The sequence below is a fragment of the Gopherus flavomarginatus genome, chromosome 24 (assembly GCF_025201925.1).
Source record: "Gopherus flavomarginatus isolate rGopFla2 chromosome 24, rGopFla2.mat.asm, whole genome shotgun sequence".
NCBI classification, from domain to species: domain Eukaryota; kingdom Metazoa; phylum Chordata; order Testudines; family Testudinidae; genus Gopherus; species Gopherus flavomarginatus.
The window spans coordinates 14,632,755-14,658,132 of NC_066640.1; the positions used below are offsets into that span (position 1 = coordinate 14,632,755).

General features: G+C 51.9%; 2 protein-coding genes across 2 annotated transcripts; one reads left to right on the plus strand and one right to left on the minus strand.

Moving 5' to 3' along the window:
- Nucleotides 1-322: 322 nt before the first annotated feature.
- On the minus strand, nt 323-11,260 carry DDX49 (DEAD-box helicase 49). Its single transcript, XM_050934474.1, has 13 exons — nt 11,088-11,260; nt 9,724-9,847; nt 8,550-8,635; nt 7,335-7,456; nt 6,296-6,483; nt 5,470-5,610; nt 4,696-4,771; nt 4,241-4,317; nt 3,609-3,706; nt 3,059-3,133; nt 2,345-2,433; nt 1,846-1,917; nt 323-1,174 (listed from the first exon to the last, which is right to left on the minus strand). Exons 1-13 carry the CDS (start codon nt 11,200-11,202, stop codon nt 998-1,000), a joined length of 1,440 nt encoding a protein of 479 aa, XP_050790431.1. The 5' UTR covers nt 11,203-11,260; the 3' UTR covers nt 323-997.
- Nucleotides 11,261-11,484: 224 nt separating this feature from the next.
- Nucleotides 11,485-24,389, plus strand: COPE (COPI coat complex subunit epsilon). Its single transcript, XM_050934475.1, has 10 exons — nt 11,485-11,634; nt 12,126-12,188; nt 13,450-13,550; nt 14,261-14,413; nt 15,754-15,807; nt 16,484-16,565; nt 21,930-22,085; nt 22,834-22,902; nt 23,421-23,495; nt 24,063-24,389. The coding sequence occupies exons 1-10, from the start codon at nt 11,509-11,511 to the stop codon at nt 24,108-24,110; spliced, it is 927 nt and encodes a 308-aa protein (XP_050790432.1). The 5' UTR covers nt 11,485-11,508; the 3' UTR covers nt 24,111-24,389.
- Nucleotides 24,390-25,378: the final 989 nt, after the last annotated feature.

Below are 25,378 nucleotides of genomic sequence, written 5' to 3' on the forward strand. Positions count from 1 at the left end.
GCAGGGTGCAAACCAGAGCATCCATTCCGTGGAGTCTAGTGCGGGTGTCAGGGAGGGAGGGAGCAGAATCCAAACTGCTGTGGGTTGTTCAGAGCTAAGGATATCTGCTCCTCAGATGGCCAGAGAATCCTGTTCAGATGCGAATCAAAGAGCTCTGACCTGGTCACGTTGGATACTGGGATTGAAACCAGGCTCTGGAGAGGGAAACCTCTGTTCCTGGAAGGGAAGAGGGGCCTGGGATGGTCACGTGGCCGACTGGGGCGGTCACGTGGCCGACTGGGGCGGTCACGTGGCCGACTGGGGCGGTCACGTGGCCGACTGGGGCGGTCACGTGGCCGACTGGGGCAGAGGGGGCTGGGGAGCTGTCTGGTGTTGCAGGTCAGGGGACAGATCTGAAATGTGGCTCAGAGGGACCTCGGGATAAACAGGGTTCGGATAACAGGTCACACAAATTAGGAGGAAGGGAAATTATCACAAAACACGCCAGATTAGCCTCCCTGATGGAGCCCCTCCCCTGTCTCTATTAGCTGTTACCCTCTCAGAACACTGCCAGCCAGGCCAGGAAGCCAGGGGCCAAGCTGACTTGAGTCAGGGTGTTTAGACTCTGACTTGGGGAGAAGCTGCCCATGTAAACAAGAGGAAGTGGCAGGCACCAGCCCTGGGAAGGGTGGGAGCAGGTGAGAAACCAAGAATCAGCATGAGCAGGAGCAGCTCCCCAAGGGAGAAGAGTCTGGATCCCTCCTTTGGGCATGGGAGGCTGAGGAGTGACACCCCCTGAGCCCCATCCAGACCGTGTCAGGCAGGATGGGCCAGACCAGCGGATTCTCTGGAGGGGAAGGAGAAGGGGTTACGCTGGCAGAGTGATCCCACTCCCTTCAAACACCAGCATCAAGTCAGAAGCTTCCACATCAAGCACCCCTGCCACATGGTCTCTAGGGGCTAGGCAGAGCCCTGGGCAGCAGCTCCCAGGCTCCCCAGCTGTAAGTGCCTGGGGCTCTCACTTCTCCTCCTTGGCCACCTGTCTCTGCTGCGGCCGCACCTTCTTCTGCAGCTTCCTCTGCAGCTGACGTTGTTTCTTCTCCTGCAGCGTCTGCTGGACCCTCGCGCGGAACTGCTTGTTCTTCTTCTTGATCTTGGCCAACTCCGCCTTCCTCTTTGCCTCCGACTCCGGGTCCTGCAAGGGCAGACGTCAAGAAACTGACGACACACAGCAGGGTTGTGTCAGCCCTGCCCCCACCCAAAGGGCCCTTGCCTTCCCCAGCTGCCCATCCGTCTCCAGGGACCACGTGCCCCAGTTATTCGTGCACCTCTCACTCTGTTTCCTCACCCCGCATGACCATTCTCCACCCCAGAGGAGAGGGCTGTGGTCCAAATCTGGGGCAGGGTGTAAGGACTCCTGGGTTCTATTCCTGGCTCTTGCGTACTACCTTGTACGCAAATCTGGGCAAGTCCCTTCCCTCTCTGGGTCTCCTATCCCAGCCTTGGCCCTCCTCTGCTTTCCTAGCGCCGCTCCATGCTGACGCTCCCCTCCTCTCTCAGCTGCCCGTTCTGCTCCCCCACTGGGGGCCGAGGGGGCTGCAGAGTAACGTCCTGTCAAGCCCACCCTGCTCTTTGAAGCACAACTGACTCTGGAGAGGAACATGACACCAGGTCTGAAGGACGTCACGGGACAACACATTTGTCAGTAGCTCTTCATCATTCTCCTTTCAAGCGAACAGAAGCTCCTCTGGGGAACGAGGCAGACAGACTGCGGGAGTGAAGGCCGGGGGATGGGTGTCTTGTGCTGCACGACAGGGCAGTGCTTGTCCTGGTACCTGGTGGCAGTGGCTGGAGCGCATCACTCACCTTTCCTTCCAGGATCATTTGCTTCCGCTTATTTATTTCCTTCTTCTCATCAAAATCAGTCGCCTCCAGTTTCTGCCAAAGCAAAAGACAAAAGCGCGATGAGGAGCCAGGCAGTAGGACCGGCAGCAAGGCTCCGAGGTGGGTCACAGGTGGACTTGGCGGACCCTCGCTCCAAAGCCCAGGACCCCAGTGCACTGCCGAGCAGGCCAATGATCACCAGACGAGCACACCTTAGAGACGGGGGGGTCGGGAGGGAGACAGAAGATCTGGGTCCCTGCCCCAGCAGTTGCATTACAAAAGCTCATGTCCTGCACAGGCCTCCTCTAGAAAGGGGAATGAGCCATAAACCCTCCCCACAGCTGCATATCCAAAGCGAGGGCTGCACACCCTGCCAAAGCTAAAAGCCCATCGCGGGTTCGAGGGGAAGCATTTCTGGTCACACCAAGCTGTAGAGGAAACCGGCTCCCCGGCCAGGACGACCCATGCTCTGACCACTTACGATTTCACACTCCCGCCTGGTGACGTTCACCTGGGTGAGGATGCTGAGTACCGCACGCTCCTCCACCGAGAACTCCTGCAGCTTCGTTTCTATATTGTGACACAAGACACACGGACAGCTCAGAGACTGGTACGAGAGCAGTGGCCAGCCCCTCCGCTGGGGGGAAATCGGGGTCGTTACTGACTCAGAGCTCCGGAGAACTTTCCCCTTGCTATGGAGCCATTCAGCATCCCTGGGGATAATGGGACCAACCCTCCCACGGTGACCAGAATGAGAGACCTCCCTAGTCTCTTCACCCAACTGCCCCACTGAGAGCTGGGCTGCCAGGACTCTCCAAATCATGGCTGCTTCAGCTGTAGGCAGGAGTCTTCTCCACTTCCTGAAGGAGCGCTGCACAGCCTTGCTAGGAGCTGCTGTCCACGGCTGCCACCCTCCGTCTCAGGGTGGGGAGAAGCAGCCCTTGCTAAGGCCTCTGCAACCCCGCTGGGTGCAAGGTGCTACACACCAGTCATACTGGAGTAGCAAAGACCAGACAGTTTAGTGATTGGGGCGGCTCCCGCCCTGGGGGTGACTCAGAGCTACTAGATTTGCTGGGTCTCGGCTGCAGAGCCAGAGGAGAGAAGCTGTTTTTTTGACACTAGAAGGCTCCTAGGCCGTACCCTCTGTCGGGAGGCCGTGGCTGCAGCCAGGCCTGGGTTGCTGCTCTCCACTTACTGATCTGCTGCTCAATAGCATGCACCAGGTGGATGTCGTACTGCGTCACCAGCGTGATGGCGAGTCCGTGCCGGCCTGCGGGATGGGAACCAGAAGGCTCTGGTGACTAAGTGAACTCTGATGAGCAGCGATCCCCAGACTTACCCACCCTCAGGCTCCCCTCGCCCCCAGGAGTTAGCACAGGTGCACTGTGGAGAGGGGTGGCGAGAAGGGTCTCCCCCTTGCTCAGAGGCATGGTACTGGCTGCTGTCAGAGGCGGGATAACAGCCAAGACGAGTCAGCGCTGTGAGCGGTGGTGGCAGGACGCTGGATCGGTGGCCTAATCCGATCTGACACTGCACAGCAGTGGAGCTGGAACTGCCTTACAGCCAGCAGGGGTAAGTGAGAGAAGCATCATGGCCTGTGATATACACGAGGTCAGCCAGAGGGTTTAATGGTCCCTCCTTAAACTGGATGAAAGGAGGAATCGGGCAAGAATCCCATCACCAGGTCTCTGCTTTGAACTGTGGCACTACCTGACCCGTGCCTCTCACTGGCTTTCCTTGCTCACCTGCACGGGCCGTCCGGCCCACCCGGTGGATGTAGATTTTCGGCAGGCCTGGGGTGTTGTAGTTGATGACAACTTGGACTGTTGGAATGTCTAAGCCCCTGGAGCGCAGCACAGAAAAGGGGGTTGAGGAGGCAGCAATGGGGCATATCCTGTTCTCAACGTTCCCTGAGAGCCCTTGGAGACTTGACACCCACAGGCCCTGCAGGGACCAGCCCAAGCCAATTCCAGGGACTCAACCATCTCCTCATACAGTCCTCAGAACCAGAGACCAAGACAGCCTGCCCCTGCATGTCACTCTGCAGCCCAGTCAGCTGCCTGCCATTCCCCTTGGGGCCCAGCGGGCTACCCTGCCCCTCCCATGAGGCAGCTCTATCAGCACGTGAACTCACAGGTTACAGCATGAAATGGCAGGGGATGAACAGAGAATCCAGCTCCAGCAGGTGCATAAGTGAGTTCCAGGGTGTTCCCTAACCCTGGGCCATGACTGAAGGGAACAATCACCTGCCCTGACCCAGACAAGACCTATTAGCTCCCCTCTCGCAACCCCCACCCCACAGCTCTTGCGCGGTTCTGCTGCTTAGGAAACTCACTAGAGCTCTGTAGCTGCAGAGAGCAGCTTCGCCTTCTCCTACCTGGAAGCCACGTCAGTGGCAATGAGGATCTTAAAGACACTGGACTTGAATCTTGCTAAGGCTGCAAAGCGCTGCTTCTGCAAAGGGAAGAGGAGTGTGAATTAGGAATGTGCAGCCCTCAAAAGCCGTATGCCCTACACGGATTTCTGGCTTCAGGGAAAGCAGCTATAAGCATAGAAGTGTGCATCCTTGACAAGGCTGGCAGAGGGCAGGCGCGAGGGACCTCAGCAGAGGTAGGTTTCTGAACCTGGCACAGCACCCACCTGGCTTGTGCCAAGCAATGCCCCTTCCTTAGGGAGGAGAACAAGAACCACCTCCTGAATGCCCTCACTCAACAGATAAGTGTGTAAAAACCTGAGGCCTTCATTCCGCAGCATAGTCAAGATGTGTGCCCCTCCTCACAGGGACAGCAGGGGCCCCAGCACCCCACTGCACAGCCCTGCTGGGTTACTCACCTGCTTCATCATGGAATGTAAAGCCACTGACGGGAAGTTGAACCGCCTCAGCATCATAGTCAAGATCTGGCAGTTCCTTAAAAACAAGAGCCGTTTCCCAGTTACATATCTCGTCCTTGGGGAAGCCAATGGCCTAGAACAGAGCCTGCCATGACCCAGGTGCCTCAGCTATGCTGGCAAACAGAATGCCAAGTCCACGCTTGGCACTCACTCAGGTGGCCACTGGACTGGCGGGTAAAGACGGTTGGTCAGGACACTAGGGGGAGCCCAGACTTTCTGAAGAGCACTGTGGGATTCCCCATTTCTTCTGGGACAGTCACATCTTGGGTTAAATCCCTGCCTCACTCAGGGAAGGAAATAGGGAGACAATTGCAGAATTACAGAAACTTCTGGCTCAAGAGGTCACCTACTCCATCCCTCCACGGTGCCCTAAACGGGACAGCCCCCGTAGGACTCTCAGCACAGCAGTACCCAATGCAGTTGGAGATGGTTGTGACCAGAGCCCCTCGCTACACTGTTTGGTCAGGACTAAGCAGGACAGTGGAGCTCCTCAGACTTCGCCCTTCCATAGCGAGCTGTTCCCCAGCACTGGGAAGCACTCACACCTCTCAGGAGCTAGGAAAGGGCTCGGACCCCACTGGAGTGCCTGGGTTAGGGCGGCACGTTCCTTCCTGGCTTTCCAATAGTTAGTGGGGAGTTTGGGGTCTGAGCTACCAAAGCCCAAACATTCCTATGGCCCTGGCCCCAGCAGTCAGCAGGTGGCTTGGGACTCACTTGCAGGTGCTGGTGAAGATGATGATGGACCAGTCCTCGTGCTCATCCTGGAAGGTCTGAATTAAATGGACGAGGTACGCGTCCTTGACTTTCTCCGGCACAAGCAGGTAGCGCTGCACCAGCTCATCCACGGTCCGCACTCTGTTTGGGAGGGGAAGGAAAGGCCCCGAGAAGGAGACATTATCCCGAGATGGGTCAGATTTGGGGGAGACGAAGGAGACAGTGGGGAGATGGGGCCAAGTGCAGAGGGGAGAATGAAGCCGGTTCAGTTAGACAACTGCCCAGGATTCTCGTGAGAGGCCCAGTTGCTGCCAATCCCTCGTGTGTTTTACTAGTAGGACTAAAAATAAAAACACCAAAAAGCCTGGGGAGGTGGCAGCCTGTCCAACTGGCTCCCCAGCTCCCGACGCCGGGGACTCCAGAGCAGCCCAATTCCTTTAATTTACGTTAAATCTCTCTGATGGTTCACAAAGCTTGTGGGGTCAAAATCCAATAAAGGCAAAGGGGAAGTGACAATTTCAGCTGTACTCAGCTCTGCCCTAGTCACCCAGCTGCTGGTGCCACCTTCCCCAGCAGCCCACCCAGTGCAGCCAACGCACTGGGAAAGCTGGGCAAAGGAAGCGAGGTTCAGCATGTCCAGTACCAAGTCCCCACCACCTAACAGCACAGGGTGGGACTTGGACCATGTGGTTAATGGGGAGAGAAGCATCGACCATTCCCAATACTGCCAAGGCAGTCACAAGGGGAAGGCCAATGTGCCAACATTCACAGCCTCCCTGCTCTATACTGGGAGGGGGGACACCACATGAAAGAGCAGGAGACTTACTCGGCCTGGGACTCCCAGAAGAAGGGTTTGTTCATGGCAAGGCTCTTCAGCTCTTTCAGCGTGTCTGTCAGTGTAGCACTAAACAGCAGTGTCTGCCTGGTCGCTGGCACAGCCCCTAGAATCACCTCCAGGTCCTTGGTGAAGTCAGCACAGCCCTGTTCCAGCAGCCGGTCAGCTTCGTCCAAAACCTTCAACGTGCAGCCGAAAACAAGCAACACAAGCCAGGCTGAGAGAAGCAGCACCGCCCAGGAGGGGGATGATCCCGATGAGGCAGCCTAGAGCCAGGAACTGCAGAGTTCCCAGCCAAGCTCTAACATGGATTCTGTGGCCGTGGCTGAGGCCCAGAGACTGTGATTTAGTTTCCCCACCTGTAACTCGGGGAGGACAATCCTCACCGACCTCACAGGCTGTAAGAGAGATCAACACTTGCACAATAATGTGCTGTTAAGTGTTAGCACCGCGTGGAGCCACAACCAAGGTCTGACCGAAGACTGGACAAGGGAGACTGTTCCATAGCAACACAATAATGATGCCTAACAATCTACCCCGTACACTTCTGAGCCCCCAAAACACTCCATCCTATTGAAGTTACAGGCCAGGGGGCGGCAGAGAGGCAAAGTTTCCAAGCCCAGCTGAGATGGTGGATGTATGAAGGGATTCACGCCTGAGGAGTGCGACAGGGAGACTGAAGCGAAGGGTTACAGGCAAGACAAAAGAGAGGCTTTTGCATGAAAGAGGGAGAGTGACGGGAGCACGAAGGGGCTGTTCCCACTAATGCAGACAAGATCTGTATTTCAGCACCTAGATGAAGGGCTCCTCACAAGTGCCACTGACTCATTCTCCAGAGTCCAGGTCCCCTTCTGTGAAAAGCTGATCCCTTTCCAGGCTCCAGCTGTTGGATCTGTGACTGTTCAGCCAGTGGAAAACAAGCAGCTGCAGCACCTGGCCCAGCCCAACATCTTGTTTCCCACACACAGCAGCTCCCATGTCTAAAAAGGGAGAAGGTCACAGCGGGAAAGGAGCTGACGAGCTGCCTTACCAGGAACTTTATCTTTCTGAGGCTGAAGGTGTTGGAGCTGCGGAGATGATCAGCCAGCCTGCCAGGTGTAGCAATGACAACGTGAGGCTTATGGGAGAGCTCCAGAGCCTGGGCCACCATGTCTGGAAAAACACCACCAAGGGAGCTAAGTTACAAGCCATAGGCCAGGATCTGGGAGAGCAGCCAGCCTGCTGGAGAGGTCTCCTTTCACAGGCCTCATTCTACAAGATGTTCAGTGCCCTCCACTCACACCGACCACAAGGGGAGCACAGGACGCTCCCCATCTCCCAGGGCGGGACACTAAAACCAGGCACTGCATCGAGGAAGAAGCCCAGGGAACCACTGTGACAAAAAGGCTTCCTCTTCAACCCAGCTACTATTTGGGAATTTTCAGCATCATTTATTTACTAAGGATCATTAAACTTTGGCCCTTTCCAGCTACTTCATGTTGCAATGAAACAACAAATGAAGCTGGGATTTTTAAAGCCACCCAAAGGAGTGTTTGAAAATCCCAGCCTGAGGAAGCTGGGACACCTTCCTCATTTCATGAGCATCGGTCTGACACACCCGAGGCAGAGGATGACAACTCAATGGCAGAAGAATGTCACGTTTAAGGGAGAAAGTCTCTCACTTAACCCCTGATACTGGATACCAGGTGATACACAAGGACTGATAACGACATTGCTTTTTCTTTAAAATGCTTGCCTCATCCCTAGCAAGAGGCTGGGCCCCTCAAGCAGAGATGGGCACCCAATCGTTGCTTAACTTGGCAGTTTACTAAGAGGTACTTGAGGGCTGCTGTTTGTTTCTTAATGAACAACAGATCCTACAGCCATCAACCATTATGTCTGCTCAGGTTGTGCCTTCAATGGCAAAGTACACTAGCAACAAAACCTTGGCACTGATTACTTTTGCCCTCCCCTTGTGATTGCTGGGAAGGGACAGTCACACATAAAATACGGAGAAATCTGTTAATGGACCAAAAAAACCCATTGTATTTTGGTGCATTTCAGGTGAGCGTAAGGTTTTACTGGAACTAGAGAATTCCACACCTTTTGGACAAGCACAGTTTCCCTAAAGCCACCTTTTCCTCCAGTCACTGCCCAGATTTCAGAGCCAGCAGTGCTCTGAAACTGCACAGCCCCTTAAAGTGAATCAGACACGTCACTGTGCCGCGTCTTCTCAGAGTCCAGTTTATAACCAGCACGCACATACCCATCCCTCCAACGATGATGCAATCCTTCAAGCCAAGTGGCTTCCCCAGAACACGGAATTGTTCAGCAATCTGATAGGCCAACTCCCTGTCAGACAGAAAGAAAAAGGGAAAAAATAGAACATGGAAATATCAGAGTTATAGTTATTACCCTTGTCACGGACGGCTGGTCCCTGAAAGAGAATCAAAGCCCAGTCTTCCGGTGATGAAAACGAGCCCACCTCAGCCCACATGTGAGCAGTTACCGGGTAACCAGCCTCCTCATAAGCACCTGGGCCTTCAAAGGCTCCCAGAATGCAGTTAAAAGGAGGTGCTCCCAGAGACACCGGCAGGGGAATGCGGCTCCCTGTTAAGCTCTCTCAATCCAGGGAGAAAAGTACAAAGGTAAAAAGGGCCTGAGAAGAAGGGAGCTGGTTGGTGACTGCAGTTGGCTTGAATTGACAAGCACTACCCAAGGAGGAGGCCTGTGGGCTTCCTATGCCAAGGAGAAAGAAGTCTGACAGGAAATCCCCTCAGCCCGAAGGAGGGCTGAGAAGACCTCTGATCCTGAGGGGAGCTCTTTTGAGGGAAGCTCAATTAAACTGGACTCCAGGAGAAGGGGACACTGAAACTGTGGAACAGTCAAAGCAAAAGGCTGTGAATTCAAAACTGAAAATACTTTTTCAGTCAGATGCCTGATTACACTGTTGGAACTCATTGCTACAGGATATCATTGCAATGAAGAATTTACTAAAGAAGTCAAAGGAAAAGTAGTTTATGTAGATAACAAGAATATCTGGCGTTATAGCCAATACAAAACAGTTTTGGAAGGCATAAAAATCCATGCTTCAGGGTTAGCCCATCTCTAACTATTAGGCATAAACCCTTCATCGGAGGCAGATTATACCAATCCACCTACAGGGGTGTTTCTTGCACCTTCTTCTGAAGCATCTAATGCTGGCCACTGTCAGGGCCAAGACACTGGACAACATAGGCCATCAGTGTGAGTCGGTATAGCTATTCCACAGACTCAGAAGCACCCTCCACCTCCATGGATCAGTGACAGATGAGGTTCTGTTATCTCCCTGATGATGGAGCAGCATGAACACCTAAGGCAAGAACCTTCCTGAGCCTCTTACAGGTGACAATGGGATTTGTTAGAAAGCGGTGAAACAAAGCGACAAAATTCAGCCTTACCGTGTGGGTGTCACCACCAGGCAGAATATACCATAGGGCTCCTCAGAGAGTTTCTGCAGGATCGGCAGGACGAATGCAGCTGTCTTGCCGCTGCCCGTCTTGGCACAGCCCATGCAGTCCCGACCTGCGTGCAAGAGACCAGAGTGACCAGTGAGCATGTGCCCAGGGTGCAGAGACCTGGCTCCAAATGTGCACAGCCCCGGGGAGCAGCCCTGGGAAAGGCCCTTCACTCCCCTCCCGTCCTCGGGCCCCATAGACGGGGGATGTTTTCAGCCCAAGACACAGGGGCTAAGACTGGCAGGGAGGGCAGGGAAAGACTCAGAGGCCTTGCTGGGGGTGGGGGGACTGAGGGGAGCACTGGGCTGGGGGGATGCAGGGACCCCGGTGGGGGGAGGAGACTGAGGGGGCGCTGGGGCATGCAGGGACCCCAGTGCAGCGAGAGGACTGAGGGGGGCACTAGGCTGGGAGGATATAGAGGCCTCGGTGGGCGGAGGGGGGAATGCAGGGACCTCGGTGGGGGGAGGTGGCTGGGGGGGCACTGGGCTGGAGGGATGCAGAGACCTCAGTGGGGGGAGGGGGCTGAGGGGAGCACTAGGCTGAAGGGTATAAAGGCCCCAGTGGGGGGAGGGGGCTGGGGGGGGCACTAGGCTGGGGGGGTATAGAGGCCCCGAGGGGAAAGGGGGCTGGGGGGCTATAGAGGCCCTGGTGGGGGGAGGGGCTGGGGGGGTATAGAGGCCCCGGGGGGAGGGGCTGGGGAGGCACTAGGCTAGGGGGGTATGGGGCCCCGGTGGGGGGAGGGCGCTGGGGAGGCACTAGGCTAGGGGGGTATAGAGGCCCCGGGGGGGGAGGAGGATGGGGGGCTATAGAGGCCCCGGGGGGAAGGGGGCTGGGGGAGCACTAGGCTGGGGGAGTATAGAGGCCCTGGTGGGGGGAGGGGCTGGGGGGGTATAGAGGCCCCAGGGGGGAGGGGGCTGGGGGGGCACTAGGCTATGGGGGTATGGGGCCCCGGTGGGGGGAGGGCGCTGGGGGGGCACTAGGCTGGGGGGCTATGGAGGCCCCGGGGGGAGAGGGGGCTGGGGGGGCACTAGGCTGGGGGGTATAGAGGCCCCGGTGGGGGGAGGGGGCTGGGGGGGGCACTGGGCTGGGGGGCTATAGAGGCCCCGGGGGGGAGGGGGCTGGGGGGATATAGAGGCCCTGGTGGGGGGAGGGGCTGGGGGAGGGCGCGGGGGGGGTATAGAGGCGCTGGGGGGAGAGGCTGGGGGGGTATAGAGGTGCTGGGGGGAGGGCGCTGGGGGGGGTATAGAGGCCCCGGGGGGCGGACCAGGGACGAAGAGGCGGGGCCCGCGGGCGGCGGCTCCACTCACCCTGCAGGATGGGCGGGATGCAGGCGGCCTGCACCGGGGTGGGGCGGCCTATGCCCAGCTGCTGCGCCTGCTCCGCCAGCCAGGCCGGCAGCCCGAGCTCGCGGAAGCTCGACATGCCGCCCGGAGAGCGACACGTCGGAACCAGCTTCCGCACCGACACCTCACACGCCACAGCGCGCACTTCCGGCGCCAACGATATACGTCACCAGCCCTCTCATTCCCATTGGCTCCCAGTTCTCAGTCCATAGGAAAAACTACGATTCCCAGTGTGCCCCGCTCCGCACCCACTTCCGGTACCGATGGTTTACATCACCGCCCCTCGCGGCCCTATTGTTCTGTCCTCAGAGTGCGCCGGAAACTACAACTCCCAGCGTCCCGCGCGCGGGGGCCGCTTCCGGGGACGTGGCTGGGGCTGGGGAAAATGGCGTCTGCGGCGGCTCCGGGCCCGGCCGGGCAGGGGGGGGAGGCGGACGAGCTCTTCGACGTCAAGAACAGTTTCTACATCGGCGCCTACCAGGCCGCCATCAACGAGGCGCAGCGGGTCAAGGTGGGAGCTGCGCTGGGGGGTCCCTGGGCCCCTCCCCCCCAGCCCCGCTCGTCCCAGGCGGGGGGCGTGACCCCCCCTCCCCTCCCCTCCCCCCCAGCCCCGCCCGTCCCAGGCGGGGGGGGTGACCCCCCCTCCCCTCCCCCCGCAGCCCCGCCCGTCCCAGGCGGGGGGGGTGACCCCCCCTCCCCCCGCAGCCCCGCCCGTCCCAGGCGGGGGGGGGTGACCCCCCTCCCCCCATCTCGTCCTCTCCAGACCAACTGAGCCCAGGGGGGGTTGTCCCCCCAGTCTCATTCCCTCTAGCCCCACCCATCACAAGCTGTACTCCTTTCCTCTCCTCCCACCCCCGCAGACAGATCCTCGTGGGCCTCGGTCTCCCCCGCTGAGGCAGGGGTCTCCCCTCCTGGCTGCGGTTCCTGCTCAGGGCTGCGTCACTGTTTCAGGGCTCTGATAGTGCTGGCCGACAATCTGTCTCCCCCTTCTCGTTCCTTTAGCCGTCCAGTCCGGAAAGGGAGGTGGAGCGGGACGTCTTCTTATACCGAGCCTACATTGCCCAGGTGAGATCCCCGGCTCTGCATGGAGAGGGGCCTGGACAGAGCGCAGGGCTGAGAGCAGCGAGCTCTGAGTTCCAGTTCAGCACCCCAGTCTCTTGAGGTCTGACACTGATTCCTTCTGCAGCCTTGGGGCCCATCACCTCCATCCAGGTTGGCAAGGGGATGAGCACAGTATGAACCAGCTCAGGGGTTCTCAAACGTCATTACACCGTGACCCCCTTCTGACAACAAAAATTACTACATGACTCGGCGGGGGGGGGAAGGGGGCTGAAGTCTGAGCCTGCCTGAGCCCCACTACCTCTGGTTGGGGGATCAAAGCCCAGGCCCCACTGCCCTGGGGAGGGGGGCAGAGCCCAAGGGCTTCAGCCCCAGGCAGGGGGCTTGTAACCTGAGTCCTGCCTCCCAGGGCTGAAGCCCCCAGGCTTTGTCTTTGGCCCTGGGCCCCAGCAAGGCTAAGCCAGCCCTGGTCACCCCATTAAAACAGGGCTGTGACTCACCGTGGGGTCCCCACCCACAGTTTGAGAACCACTGAACTAATTAGAGCTTTCTGGCCTGTATTTCCCCATATTTGAAATCGAGTATGCGGGGCTAGACAAGCCCGCGAAGTATTACAGGAGTCCTAAACATCATCCATTGGGTAAAGATTTACTTTTGCTGTTCTTTGTGATGATGGTGATGAGCTATAAACTTAAAACAATTATTTCCCATGTTCTTGCATGCCTGTTGTACTTCTCCCTGCATGCAGCCAATGATAACCCACCTTCACTCAGCCTGCAGTTGTCGCTGTTTGAGTTTAGGTCCAAAATGTAAGGGTCTTTTGGTTTTGATTACAAATAGTCTAATAACTTTTTAATTAGTGTTTTAAGAACTTAACTTTCTTAATGGTAATTTTTTCCTTGAAGTGTTGTGAAACCCAAACACAAGATTTTTCTGCCAGTTCATGTGAACCACAATATGAAACTGACTACTCAGTTTGGGTAAATTGCAAATAAATTATAGCATAAACAGTGATAAGTGGCTTTTTAAAATTCTTTGTCTAATAATCTGGGGTTATGTTAGTAACACAAACAGTGGAGATTCATTAATAGTGATACTTGCAACAGTGTTTCTCTGTTAATTCTGTCCAGCTAGTCAATCTCATCTGAGTGTGCCGGGAGATGCAGCAAAGATTAATGTTCCTTACTACTTTGTAACTTACATCATAGTGAACTGTTTTTCTTTTGTTCTTAAATTGTTACACAATGTGTCTCTCTGTCCTCAATAGAGAAAATATGGTGTTGTTCTGGATGAAATCAAAGCCAATGCTTGCCCTGAGCTCCAAGCAGTTAGAATGTTTGCAGAATATCTTTCAAATGACACTCAGAGGTAAGTGTGACATTGAATTATTGTAACATACAAATACTGCCCAGCAAAGAATTTGCTTCAGTAGTGGGAGTATAATCTTGGTCACTGCTGCATGTGACCCTGATCACGTGGGTTGGGAATAACTGAAGTGTTTTTAACCAGTTGTTCTCTGGCTTATTAAAAATGGGTCTATACGTTTAACATTCCAGAGCCACACCTCTATGGTTGTGCTTCCTATACCAGTGCACAATAAAACACTTCCAATCTTCAGATGATAGACTGGTGTTGAGGGCAGGTTTTAGACAGCAGTTCCTGCTGGTTGGCCCAACTGGTTTGTCTGTCTAACTGCCGCTCACTGGTTCATGATTTTAAAACAACATTGTCTACAGGATCAGTTTAGCTGGCCTTGGGCGAGGAGCACATACAGTATTTGTCTCCATCTCCATTGGCTGATTTCAGGTATTTGATATATTTCTGAAAAACTATTGTTTTGGGTTGAAACTCTTCTGCCTTGCCAAATTGTTGGCCATGCTTAGTAAAACTGCCCTGTGTTGTTTTTGAGTGTGTGGGGATGAAAATATTTTTCCCCAATGCTTTTTAGTTCAAATAATTTTTAAGAGGCTGAATTTAAAAAAATTCAATGGATTTTCCCCACTGGAGGGTGACAGCTGTTGCCTTGGTTAGAAATTGAATGATCTGTTCCGAAACTCTCACCAGCTCACTCTCCCCAGGGATGCAATTGTTGCTGATTTGGACAAGAAGATGGCAAAAAGCGTTGATGTGACCAATACGACTTTCCTGCTGATGGCTGCTTCTATCTATTTCCATGACGCAAACCCTGATGCGGCCCTGCGCACACTACACCAAGGAGAAAGCTTGGAATGGTGAGTGCAGCTCAGACACCCAGGCGTCACCCAGCAAAGCCGCGTTCTGTGATCCAAGGAAATGTTGCCATAGAAACAGATGAAGTCTGACTTGTTTTAAAGTTTTATAGAAACCTGTATGAGATTGATTTGGGGGGTTAATAACAAGTAATCAGGTGTCCATCCCAGAACAAGACACACATTCACTCAGTCTGAGGCTAAGGATATTCAGGCTACCACATCTCAAGCATATTTTCAGGTAGAGGGAAGGGCATTGTGATGCCTACAGTGCTAGAGCAATCGGAGTCCTGGAGCAGGCTGCCCTGTCTGTACCCGAATAACACTGCCTGATTGATTGCTTCCCTGCTGCAGAGAGTGCAAGGCGGTGAAATGCCTGTTGTTATCGCTAGCACCCTGTCTATTCACTAGGCGGTGTACTTCCAAAGGCGCAGGCACGAGCCGGACGGTGTACCCGTGCAAGGCCTCTCTTCCGGTGTTTTGAGTTGCGCTTGACACCCACGATAGCTGAATAAAGTTTTTGTAGTGGAGATTTTGGCACAACAGCAATGAGCAGTTGCTGGGGATTCTGAGTGCAGGGGCCTCTGCTAATGGTGTATTCCTTATTGGGTTGGGGAGGGGAGACACAGCACCATGAGGTAGGGGAGTTTGATTTTGATGAGATAGTGATACATTTTTCCAATTAAATATTTTATTAAATAAAAGGGGTTGGTCTTGGAATCCAACTCCACAAATTATAACAGACAGTTGGTACAACCATGCTGTAAAGCAATGTTAAGAAGGGAACCTGGGAAGATGTGAGTGTAGGAACAAGCAGCAGATTTGGGGTAGCCAAGCCCTCCGAGGCCTGGGTGAAAGAAGAGGGAAGTAACAGTTCTGTGGTGGTGCTGGCCTTTGGCCCATAGGGGACACTTCAGTCCCTGCTGTGAAGGGGGCGCAGTAAAGCCTAGAGCAGGGATCCCCAACGCGGTGCCTGCGGGTGCCATGGCACCCATTGGGACGTCTGTGTGCCTGCATACTGGCCGGCGGACAAGCATCTGCTGAACTGCTGCCAAAAAGCGATGTCATCAAGAGGTATTGCCACCGAAATGCTACCGAAAAGTGGTGTTATCAAGAGGTGCCGCCACCAAAAAGCAGCGTCACTAAGAGGTGTCACTGCTGAAATGCTGCTGATTTTCGGTGGCGACGCCTCTTGATGTTGTTGCCTCTTCTTGGGGCGTTTTGGTGGATGTTTGTCTGCCAGCCACAGTCCTCGGTGGCTCATCATCTGGTGCCCACCACCCGGAAAAGGTTGGGGACCACTGGCCTAGAGTACAGCCCTGATGTGCATTTGTTCCCTGCAGCATGGCGATGATGATACAGATACTGCTGAAGCTCGACAGGCTCGATCTGGCCCGGTAAGCTTGTATCTTCTATGTGCCGAATAGGCATGTAGCTTGTTTGCCACATGTTAAATTCCCTTGCTGTGTGCAGATGTACCTGCTCAGCTTGTCACTGACACTGCCCAGAGAGGCCCTTGGGGAATTAATCCGCCCAGACCCGTGGGAAGGCATTACTCAGCTCTGGTTCTGCCTTGGGGTCAATATCCTGCAGGCAACCTTGAGGCTGATCACAGGTGGGGCTGGCAGAAGTCCCCCTTGGCTGGTGTGAACACAGTGTGGCAGACCCTGGAAATAAAAGGGTAGCTGTGGGTGCAGCTAAAGAAGAAGCAGGGTTCTAGGATTTAGTCGTGACCTCAATGGAGTGTTAAATGAACCTCCAGTGCCTGAGTCCCCTGCTGCCCTAAAGGGAAATAAAACAACCTTCTGCGGACACCAGACATTCTTCTCTTGTGGCTGTGATGGTTTCTCTGCTTAAAGAAAATACACTGGAGGTATTTGTGCCAACCTACAAAGGTCAGTGAGCCCAATGGCACTGTGCCTCTGACTGGCAGGGGAGGGTCCCAGGAGACCACAGCCTCAATTCGCTGAGCTGTAAGGGCTGCAAAGGGAGGAAGTCTGTGCACTTGGGACGTAAAGCAAGCTGGACTACATTGGTTTCCTCATTGTGCGGCTCCCCTTTGTGTTTACTCAGCAAGGAACTGAAGAAGATGCAGGAGCAAGATGAGGATGCTACCCTCACGCAGCTGGCCACTGCCTGGGTGAACCTGGCTGTAGTGAGTATTGTAGGCCGAGACCCCGCTCTACCCCACAGGCACTGCCTTACATTGTGCTCTTCACTTGTTCTCCAAAATGCCATAACTGCATGAATCCATCCCTGCCATGAGCTACTGCAAGGGAAAAGCCAGACTGGGCAGTAGACAGAATCCTGATCTTCTCCAGGAAGTTGCCTAGTCAGACACAAACAGGGCTCGTTAGAGCACACCTAGGTGTGTGTTGTGAGGTGGATCAGACGGGTTGTGTTTAAAGGTGAGATGGATGCATTCCTCCCTGAGCAGTGTAGCAGTAGGATCAGCTCCTGGATGTTCAGTAACCTAATGCAGGGGCTCCCTGCTGGTGTCTCCCCCCAGGCTTCAGTGACTTATACTCTGCATTCCCCGTCCCAGCCTTGGGCCTCCATTTACGCACCTGCTGGGTTGTCCCTGTCTGAGCACACAAACAATGACGTTGCCTTCAGTTAGGCACATGCTGGAGTTCCTTGCTGAATTGAGACCATAATAATGAGACTTTGTGCATCACTGCTGCCTACCAGCTGTTGGTGTTTGAGTGGCTTAAATGGTTCTTGGGCTGTGCCAAAACATGGTCTTACTGTGAAGCTTGTGGGGTAGCAAGAGGGCCCGCAGCTGTGTGGGGGAGAGTGGGCACTAGCTGCTGTATCCTGGACACTTAAACTGGAGCAGTTGCCTAGAAAAGCTAGGACCTGGCGTCTCGGAGCACTGGCGTGACACCATCCCATTTCTGATCATTCTCCCTTTGTCTCAGTCTCCAGAGGTACAAATAGCTCGGGCAGAAGTACTGGATAATTCTTTCCCTTTAACTTCCTCCTTTACCATGTGAGTTTGCTTTCCCTGCAGGTGCGTGGGGAATAGCCAGACTAATTAGTTCCTTTGAGTGCAAGGTTCTTTCATGTGTACCACTTGCTCGTTAACGCGGACACAGAAGAGCTCCTGTTCCTCAAGAGTTGAATAATTCACGAACGATAACGTAAAATGGGAAACTGCAGTCTGATATTTCAATGCTGGCCCTAGTTAGACCTTAGATGAAAATGTAGTAATTTGTCTTTATGGCTGAGTGTATTTGTGCTTACATCTGATCCTATAAATGAAGCCCCGCTCTAGCTAAACCCGCTTTCAGTGAAACAGGCTCCGTGGGATCTGTGGCAGCTGGTATTTATCAGACACCCTTCAGGTCTGATTCAGATTTGTTTATGTTGTGCTATGGTAACTGCATTTCACACTTTTGATCTCTCATCCCCCTTCCCATCCATTCAGAGAAACAGCTTGATGCCTTCTGAGTCTGGAAAGCCGTTGGGGTTTCTGTGGAGCAGAGTCCTGCCTCTGCTAGCCGGTCATTCCCACTGCACTTTGAACAGTTTGCACTGCAGATTAATTACTCTGCCATCACTTGGCTTCTTCTGAATGTGTCAGTGTTGCTGTGTGGAGCCCAACTCCTTTGTAGATGCAGTTGCAGGGTCTCTCTGATAAATGGAGACCGTGCCACGGCAAGCTTCCCTGCTGCCAGTGTACCTTCACCCTGGCCAGGAGACCTAGTTTTAGGAGGTAGGAGGGCCGTTCAGTTTCCAGCCTGTTTGCTGGGGCTACCAAGAGAGGCACTGGCTGTGTTTTTTATTACGTGGGCATGTTGGTCACTAGGAACTGGACTGAACATGCACTCTCTTTATATTGGTCTCTTAACAGCCAGCAGTGTGCTGGTCACTCCAGTGGCTTCTGGGTCACCTTCTAAGGTCTCCATCCTTAATGTCAAAACCCGCAGTCGTTTGAACCTCTCTTTCCAGGAGCTCAACAGCTCAGCTTCTCGGGAGCAATGGAACTGCCTCCCTCTGGGGCAAAGACATCTCCTTCCGATGGGGCTTTATCGGGGGTTTGCCTGAGACCAGATTTCACACCTGCAGGCGATGGACTTGGCAGCTTTCCAGTCCATTTATGAAACTTGCCCCTTTGATCTGGCTTTTCCCTCAAAGCAGCTCCTGACCTCTGGGCAGTTACACTGGGAGGAAGGGACAACATTAAGCTACTCAGGTTCGCTCCCCAGAGGAGAGGAGAAGGGGCCTGAGAGAGTTGATGTCTTTATTCTAGAGGGTGATCATTTACAGTGGTGAGGGGCCTGGTGTAGGCACCTAAATAGAATAGAACCAGATGGGCCACTGCTGGCTTGGATTCAGACTATTGAATTAGAGGTGAAAGGCTCCCATGTCCTGTTACTAATCCCATGATCCAGCCACTCTCTCAGATGTGTGATGATCCTCTTATTGGAGGTTTAAATTGCCATGACCCAGGTGGTCACCTCTCAATCTGGAAATGTGGGACAGAATAATAGTGCCAGGTGCTTATGACAACGTAGCATCAGCTTCTGGAAAATAAATAACGTTTTCTCTAGCTTCCGTTTCATAACTTGGCACTTGAATGGCACAGTAACACACAGGAGCACAGCGGGCTGGTGTGATCTAGGGACTGTGGAGAGAGATGTAAACAGCCAAAAGAAAACAATGGCCCAAATCTTGTTGGCCTTAATCAGATGAAACTCCCATTGACTTTAACAGGGCCTTGGAAATCAGTTTTGCCCACCCTGCTACTCTCTGCAGTTGCAGCTCTCCCGTGTGTCCAGATGGAAGGGTGATTTGTGTTCTGCTTGATAGTTCTGCTATATGTTAATGTGTTTGTTTTCTTTAGCTCTGGGGAGAAATGCTGTATGCTACCTGGACAGCATTTTCTTTCGTTGTTTTTTGTGTGCCTTAGTAACCAGGACTATAGTTAATTGTTTAGTCTCCTGGCAGTCACAAGACAAACCTTTCTAAAATTATCCCAACACACAGCAGTCTCAGTGCGTGTGGGTGGGGGGAGAAAGAGGTGTTGGGAGCCAAGCCATTTTATCCCCAAAATTGCTAAAAGTTTATAGTCTAGAGAAACAAGAAATGTTAGGCCAGATCTTAATTGTCGTTTCACTGCCGGTTTAGGAAGGTGACGTCCACTCACTTAGTTAAATGAGCTGCTTGCAATGCCTTAGGGGACACCAAAGCTAAATACCCACAGAATACTCACAATTAATAATTATGAATGTCCTATTAAGGGAAAAGTGAGTTTGCTTGGATGAGAGAAGCAGAGGGAGCTGAAATGAAATGGCTGAGTTCAGAGGGATTTATCCTCTTGGTAAAGATGGAAGTCACACCTCTTTCAGGCTTGGTCTGATTTCAGTATCCGCTGCTGTCCCATTTCATTGGCTCAGCACCTTTCTGGGAAGGCCCTAGCATCTTCAGCTGATATCATGCAGTCTGCTAAAGCATACATAGCAAAGCTGGAATTCTTCAGTTGTTATATGGAGGGTTTGAATTTAGATATAAAATATTTTTACATGAATATTGCAAAAGAAGTCTACATCCTCTTAAGATTTTAAGGACTAAGCAAATGTTTTCATCTTTAAATGGAGAAACAAGGTAAAAAGTAGCATAAAACACTTCCCAGGCATCCATATTTTCCTTAAAGTTTAAAAGTTTGAAGATTTTCATATATTTGTAGAAGAAATCAGCTTCAACAGGAATAATTCTAGAGTTCTTTGTGGGGTCAAAACGAAAGATTTTTCTGTTTGCAAAGAGGAGAGTAAAAAGGCCCACTTTAATGACTTGAATTATAGTTCTGATGACTCGTCTTAAGCAGCACTTACTCCTCTGGGATATTTTGCATAAAGTATATCCTTGCATTCTTTTACACAACGAACTGTCTCTCTCAAACATGGCGACTCTGTCTCTGGCAATCTTGCATCTTGCACCGGGGAAGTGTCCTGATCTTTGAGACGACACTCTTGTTAGTTTTCCCTTTGCTCAACTGTCTCCTAGATTTACAACCTTCTCTTTGTATAGTATGCTTAGGGTTTGCAGCCAAAGACTCCATTGACTCATATCTTTCCAACATAATATACAAGAAACTAATATGGAATATTAAAACAAAACTGAAATTCTAAAGCTTTGTTCCAGAGACACTAGCACATGTGAAGGTAATACATGTGGTTTTATGGCTAAGGAGGTGTCATTCCCGTGGGCGCTCTAGGGACCTGACACTGCTCACAGAAAGCAAGTTCCTACGAATTTCCTTAGTTTGAAGTTTCATTTAATTAACTAAGCATTCAAGAACATGTGAGCTGTCATTCTCCAAATATCCTGTGTATGGCAGGAATAAAGTCTCCTAAAATTCAGTAAAGGTGGAGGCAGGCTTGTAACAACTCAGTTATAATTTTAAAATTGGCCTCAGTATTCAGCTCTGTCCTTGTGTCCCTTGTCTCAGTCATTTTATAGAGTAATGGTTTAGGGCCAGATAGTCAAGAGTTCATGTCCCATTAGGAACAACAAAGAATCCCCCTCTGAGAACGATGGGCTTTTCAAGACCTGAGCCCTCTTTAAAAACCCAGCTAATAATATCCTGGTTCTGAGACTTAAATTTCTCTTTATAACCCACTTGCTTTATCACCACCAGCTTCTGACATGGTTCTTTTAAAACTTAAAATCTGTCTTCACCAGACACAAACTTCTAAGTGGCTCTTAATATTTAATGGTTTTGCACTTTTCTTCCGCAGCCTTGTTAAAGATCTGTCTATGTACAGGAGACCCAGTGCATGCAGGAAACTGTTAGGCAGAGATTGTCAGTTCACGCAAGCCCTATAGACCAAGGCGGGTTCTACACTTACAATTTGGGTCTCCCTAGCTACAACAGTCAGGGCTGTGACTGTGTTGTGTTGACCTTGCCCCCAGTGTAGATGCAATTACGTCAACAAGAGTTTTCCCGGGGTGGGGGTGTTACTACAGCAGTGGAAAACCTCCTCCTGTCCCTGGAGTAAGGGTTTGCACTGCAGTGGCCTTGCTGTAGCACTGCTTGTAGTGTAGCTGTACCCCCAGTTTGTAACCTCTGAATGTTGTCTTGGGCAGCCCAGTGGCAGATTCTTGGAAAGATTGTTGAGAACAGGTTGAAACTGGTCAGATGTTAACTGGGTCAGACTCTTTCTGAGCAAGCTGAGGTGTGTAGACTAACCCGAGCAGGGTGAGAACTGCTTTTGTGAAGAACAGGCTTCCTCGCCTTTTCGGCTGCTCTGACCATGGCACAGAGGCTATTGATCAAAGGGAAATGATGACTCAGTCGACTTGTATTTAATCACGGGGCACTTCATCACTTAGTGTTTAAACCATGCATCCGATGAAGTGGGTATTCACCCGTGAAAGCTCATGCCCCAAAACGTCTGTTAGTCTGTAAGGTGCCACAGGACTCTCTGCAGTGTTTAAACCCTCGCCCACAGCATCGCTACAGCCTTGGCATAATGCAGCACAATCGCAGGTTATCTGTCCCATTTCTTCACAGGGTGGGGAGAAATTACAGGATGCCTATTACATCTTCCAAGAGATGGCAGACAAATGCTCATCTACCCTGCTTCTGCTTAATGGACAGGCCGCCTGCTACATGGCACAGGGCAAGTGGGAAGATGCAGACGGTGTGCTCCAGGAGGCGCTAGACAAGGTGTGTTTTCAGTCTGGCAATATAACCTTGGATTCAAATCCGCCTTGCTGGAAAGAGGCAAGAGAAAAGTAGCAAGAATGTTGACCATTAAACTTCATGCATGTGTATATAACTGCTGCTTAGCCTCGTCTTTGGTCATTGTGCCCAGGGCTGGCTGGCTGCAGCCTGTGAGAATTTGGGGAGTGTTTTTTAATTCCATATTTTACATCATGTTTTCTATCTAAACTCTGTGTCATTCTGAATCCATTTCCTGTTCTCTGAAATATCCCCATAAGCTCTGGAAGCTGCAGTGCCATTAGTGGATTGTTCCACTGTGTTCTCAGGCAGCTGACTTCCAGTTCTGGAACCCCCACACTTCCCCAAGTAGGCTGAGTCTGTTAAACATGTCTTTTTAAATGTTCTGCCCATGTCTGAGACGCTCAGGTCTCACTGGCTTGGTCTCACATAAATCCCATTTCATAAGCAGTTAGCATCTCACAAGCATGTGTGTTTCAGAGCTATCCTGACACTTGGGTAGCTGGGTTCTTGGCCTTTGACTGCTTGTCCTAGGACCTCGTTAGCCATGCTGTGTTCACTCAGGAATTTGTTGCCTGTCACCTCTTAGGGCCTAACTCTTCCCCTCCTGTACAGCAATCTGTGGGTTCTTAAGGAGAAGATGGTTTCCAGTTGCAGAAACACACTTGGTGCTGCACCTGGTTAAAGTAATAAGCAGGACAAAGTCTGATGTGTTTTCCCTTTATGCTTTCAGGATAGCAGCCATCCTGAGACCCTGATCAATTTTGTTGTCCTGTCACAGCATCTGGGTAAACCACCAGAGGTGAGGCTAATTCTGCTCGTCTGAGTACAGTACAGTGGGTGGGGGGTGAGTGTGCGGTTGCTGTTAAAGGTGTGCAGATACTGGGCTCACTTGGTTTGAAGGTGTTATGTGCTCCTGTGCTAACTGAAGTTGGGGAAATGGACTATTTTAACGCACTGTCTAAAACCCTTGCGTTCCTATATAATAGAGAGGGAAGGTCGGGATTGAGAGAACCTGAGTATGAGCCTGGAATTCCAGGCTTCCAATCCCAGCTTTGCCGCTGGTTCATAGTATGACCATGAGCACATCAGTTAAGACCTGATTTTTAACTCATAACTTCAGTTGGAGCTGTCGGTGGTCAGGGCTTCTGAAAATCAAGTCCTGACTCTCCCTCAGCTGTAAAAGGGGGAGATACTTGCCCTGTTTCAGTGCCTGTAAAGCACTCTGAAGATCAACTCTCTCATGTGCCAGTTTTAAGCTCTTAGCTTTTCCTCCTCTGATCTCAATGTTGGGGTCTCACTTGTATCTCTTCCACCCAGGTTACCAATCGCTACTTGTCACAACTGAAAGATGCCCATAAAAATCACCCATTTATACAGGAGTACCAGGCAAAGGTAACCGGTTCATATCTGAATCCTCTTGTATCGTAGGTCATACCATTGTTGGAATTAGTGGATCAGACCTAGGGCTTCTCAAGCTATAGGTCATGAGCCCTGGGCTGGGTCGTGACCAGATTTCAGGGAATCCTGCTCATCCTCCCATTTTTACATTTTCATTCAGAAATTTAAATTATGATTCTGTCCTTCATGGTTGTAGAGACAATCTTGAAAACACAAACCAAGTATAAATCAGAGGAGCAGTGCCTGCCTGAATGTCTGAAACAACAGCACTGAGTTATGGGTTCTCAGCTGATTGTGACCTCTGTCCACTTCCCATATTGCTTAAATGGGGGGAGGTGTGCCCTGTTTAGATAGCCCAGCGCAACCCCCTCCTAACAGTATAGAAGGACCTCATGCAGAGAAGGTCGAGAACTGCTGATTTAGGGTATTGCAAGCTCACAACGCCTCTTAGGTGCCCTCCTGAGATGCGGTAGCCTTTTCTTCACCCCACTAGCAAACAAGGTTATAATATATTTTCAGTAGCTAAAAACCAAGAGTCTCTATTTTTATTTTCTTTGACAGGAGAATGACTTTGACCGGCTGGTCATGCAGTACGCCCCCAGTGCATGAGGACTCAGCGGATCTACGCTATGGTACCTTGGGAAGAGGGGGTGATGTGCAAAGTCTCTCTGGCCTTGTGGACAGAGTTCATTCTGCAAGTCGGTCTGGCATCCGTTTCAGCATCGCAGGGCAAGCCGATGCCGAGTGTATATGTAACACATGGAGACATGTAGCCTAGAACTCTATGTCCTGACTTAACTAGGTTCCAAACTCCTTGTTTAAATTACAGTGCATGTCAAGAGTGTGCAACACTGTACCTTAAACATTTCTAATAAAGCCTTTTGTGGATTGGTGTGGCCCTTCTGCTTTGTATGCTGGCGTTATCTATATGGTGAACATTCCCACTGGATAAAGTTGGAACATTACCTCTTCCTTTCACTGCTGAGCCTCTTAACAGCTGCTTTGGGGACATGGGTGGATCCTGAGTTCCCACCTGACCCCTGAGGCTTTCCAAGAGCCTGATGCTGAGCATCTGCCTCTCCCATGGACTGCAGCACCACTGCCAGCTGCTGCTGCTCCCTAAAAGCCTCTTTGGAGATAGACACACAGCTCTCCCTGCCTCCAGCATGGCTTGGGATGCCACAAGTAGGAGGGAAGGGAAGATTCCCCAGAATAATAGTAGTTATACCCAAAGCACTCTGATTGCAGAGGGGCCAGCCTGGATCTGAAGGTAGTAAAACGTAATGCGCTCATATCACAGGGACGGGGAAACGTTACATCTTACCGCAACAAAATCCGTATCCCAGTATGTGTTAACTCCTTATATGACCCTCTGTACATGTGAGGGCACACTGCGACTTGCCCATATATCATTAAAAGCTAAAGAACTGATCAACCTGACACACTCTACACTAGCAAACATGGTGTGACGCCAAAAGATTGTACATCTCTCTAACCTAGAGTGCAACTTACGCAGCATGTAATATTACTGATATGTTGTATTATGATGTAATGAACTGTTCTGTTGCATCAAACATGCAAGGGGCAGAGATCAGCATGGGGTCCTTAGCTGAGATTTGTCTAATGTTTATCTATGTCTGGAGTCTTCTGTTTGTCAGGCTACACTAGGCTGCAAACATTTCTGGTTGGCATCTCCTTTGTGCCCACCTCGGTTGTGATTGCTGTGAAAGGGCCCATTGTCCCTTTCCTGGGCCTGTTCCGCGAGCAACTATTTTCAATGGATGATTATTCACTGTCCAGTCGTGAATGAATGTTCTCTTTGTGAAGCCGACTGCGGCAGATGTGAAAGGGGCTTGTGTTTTCGGTGCAGCCATTCC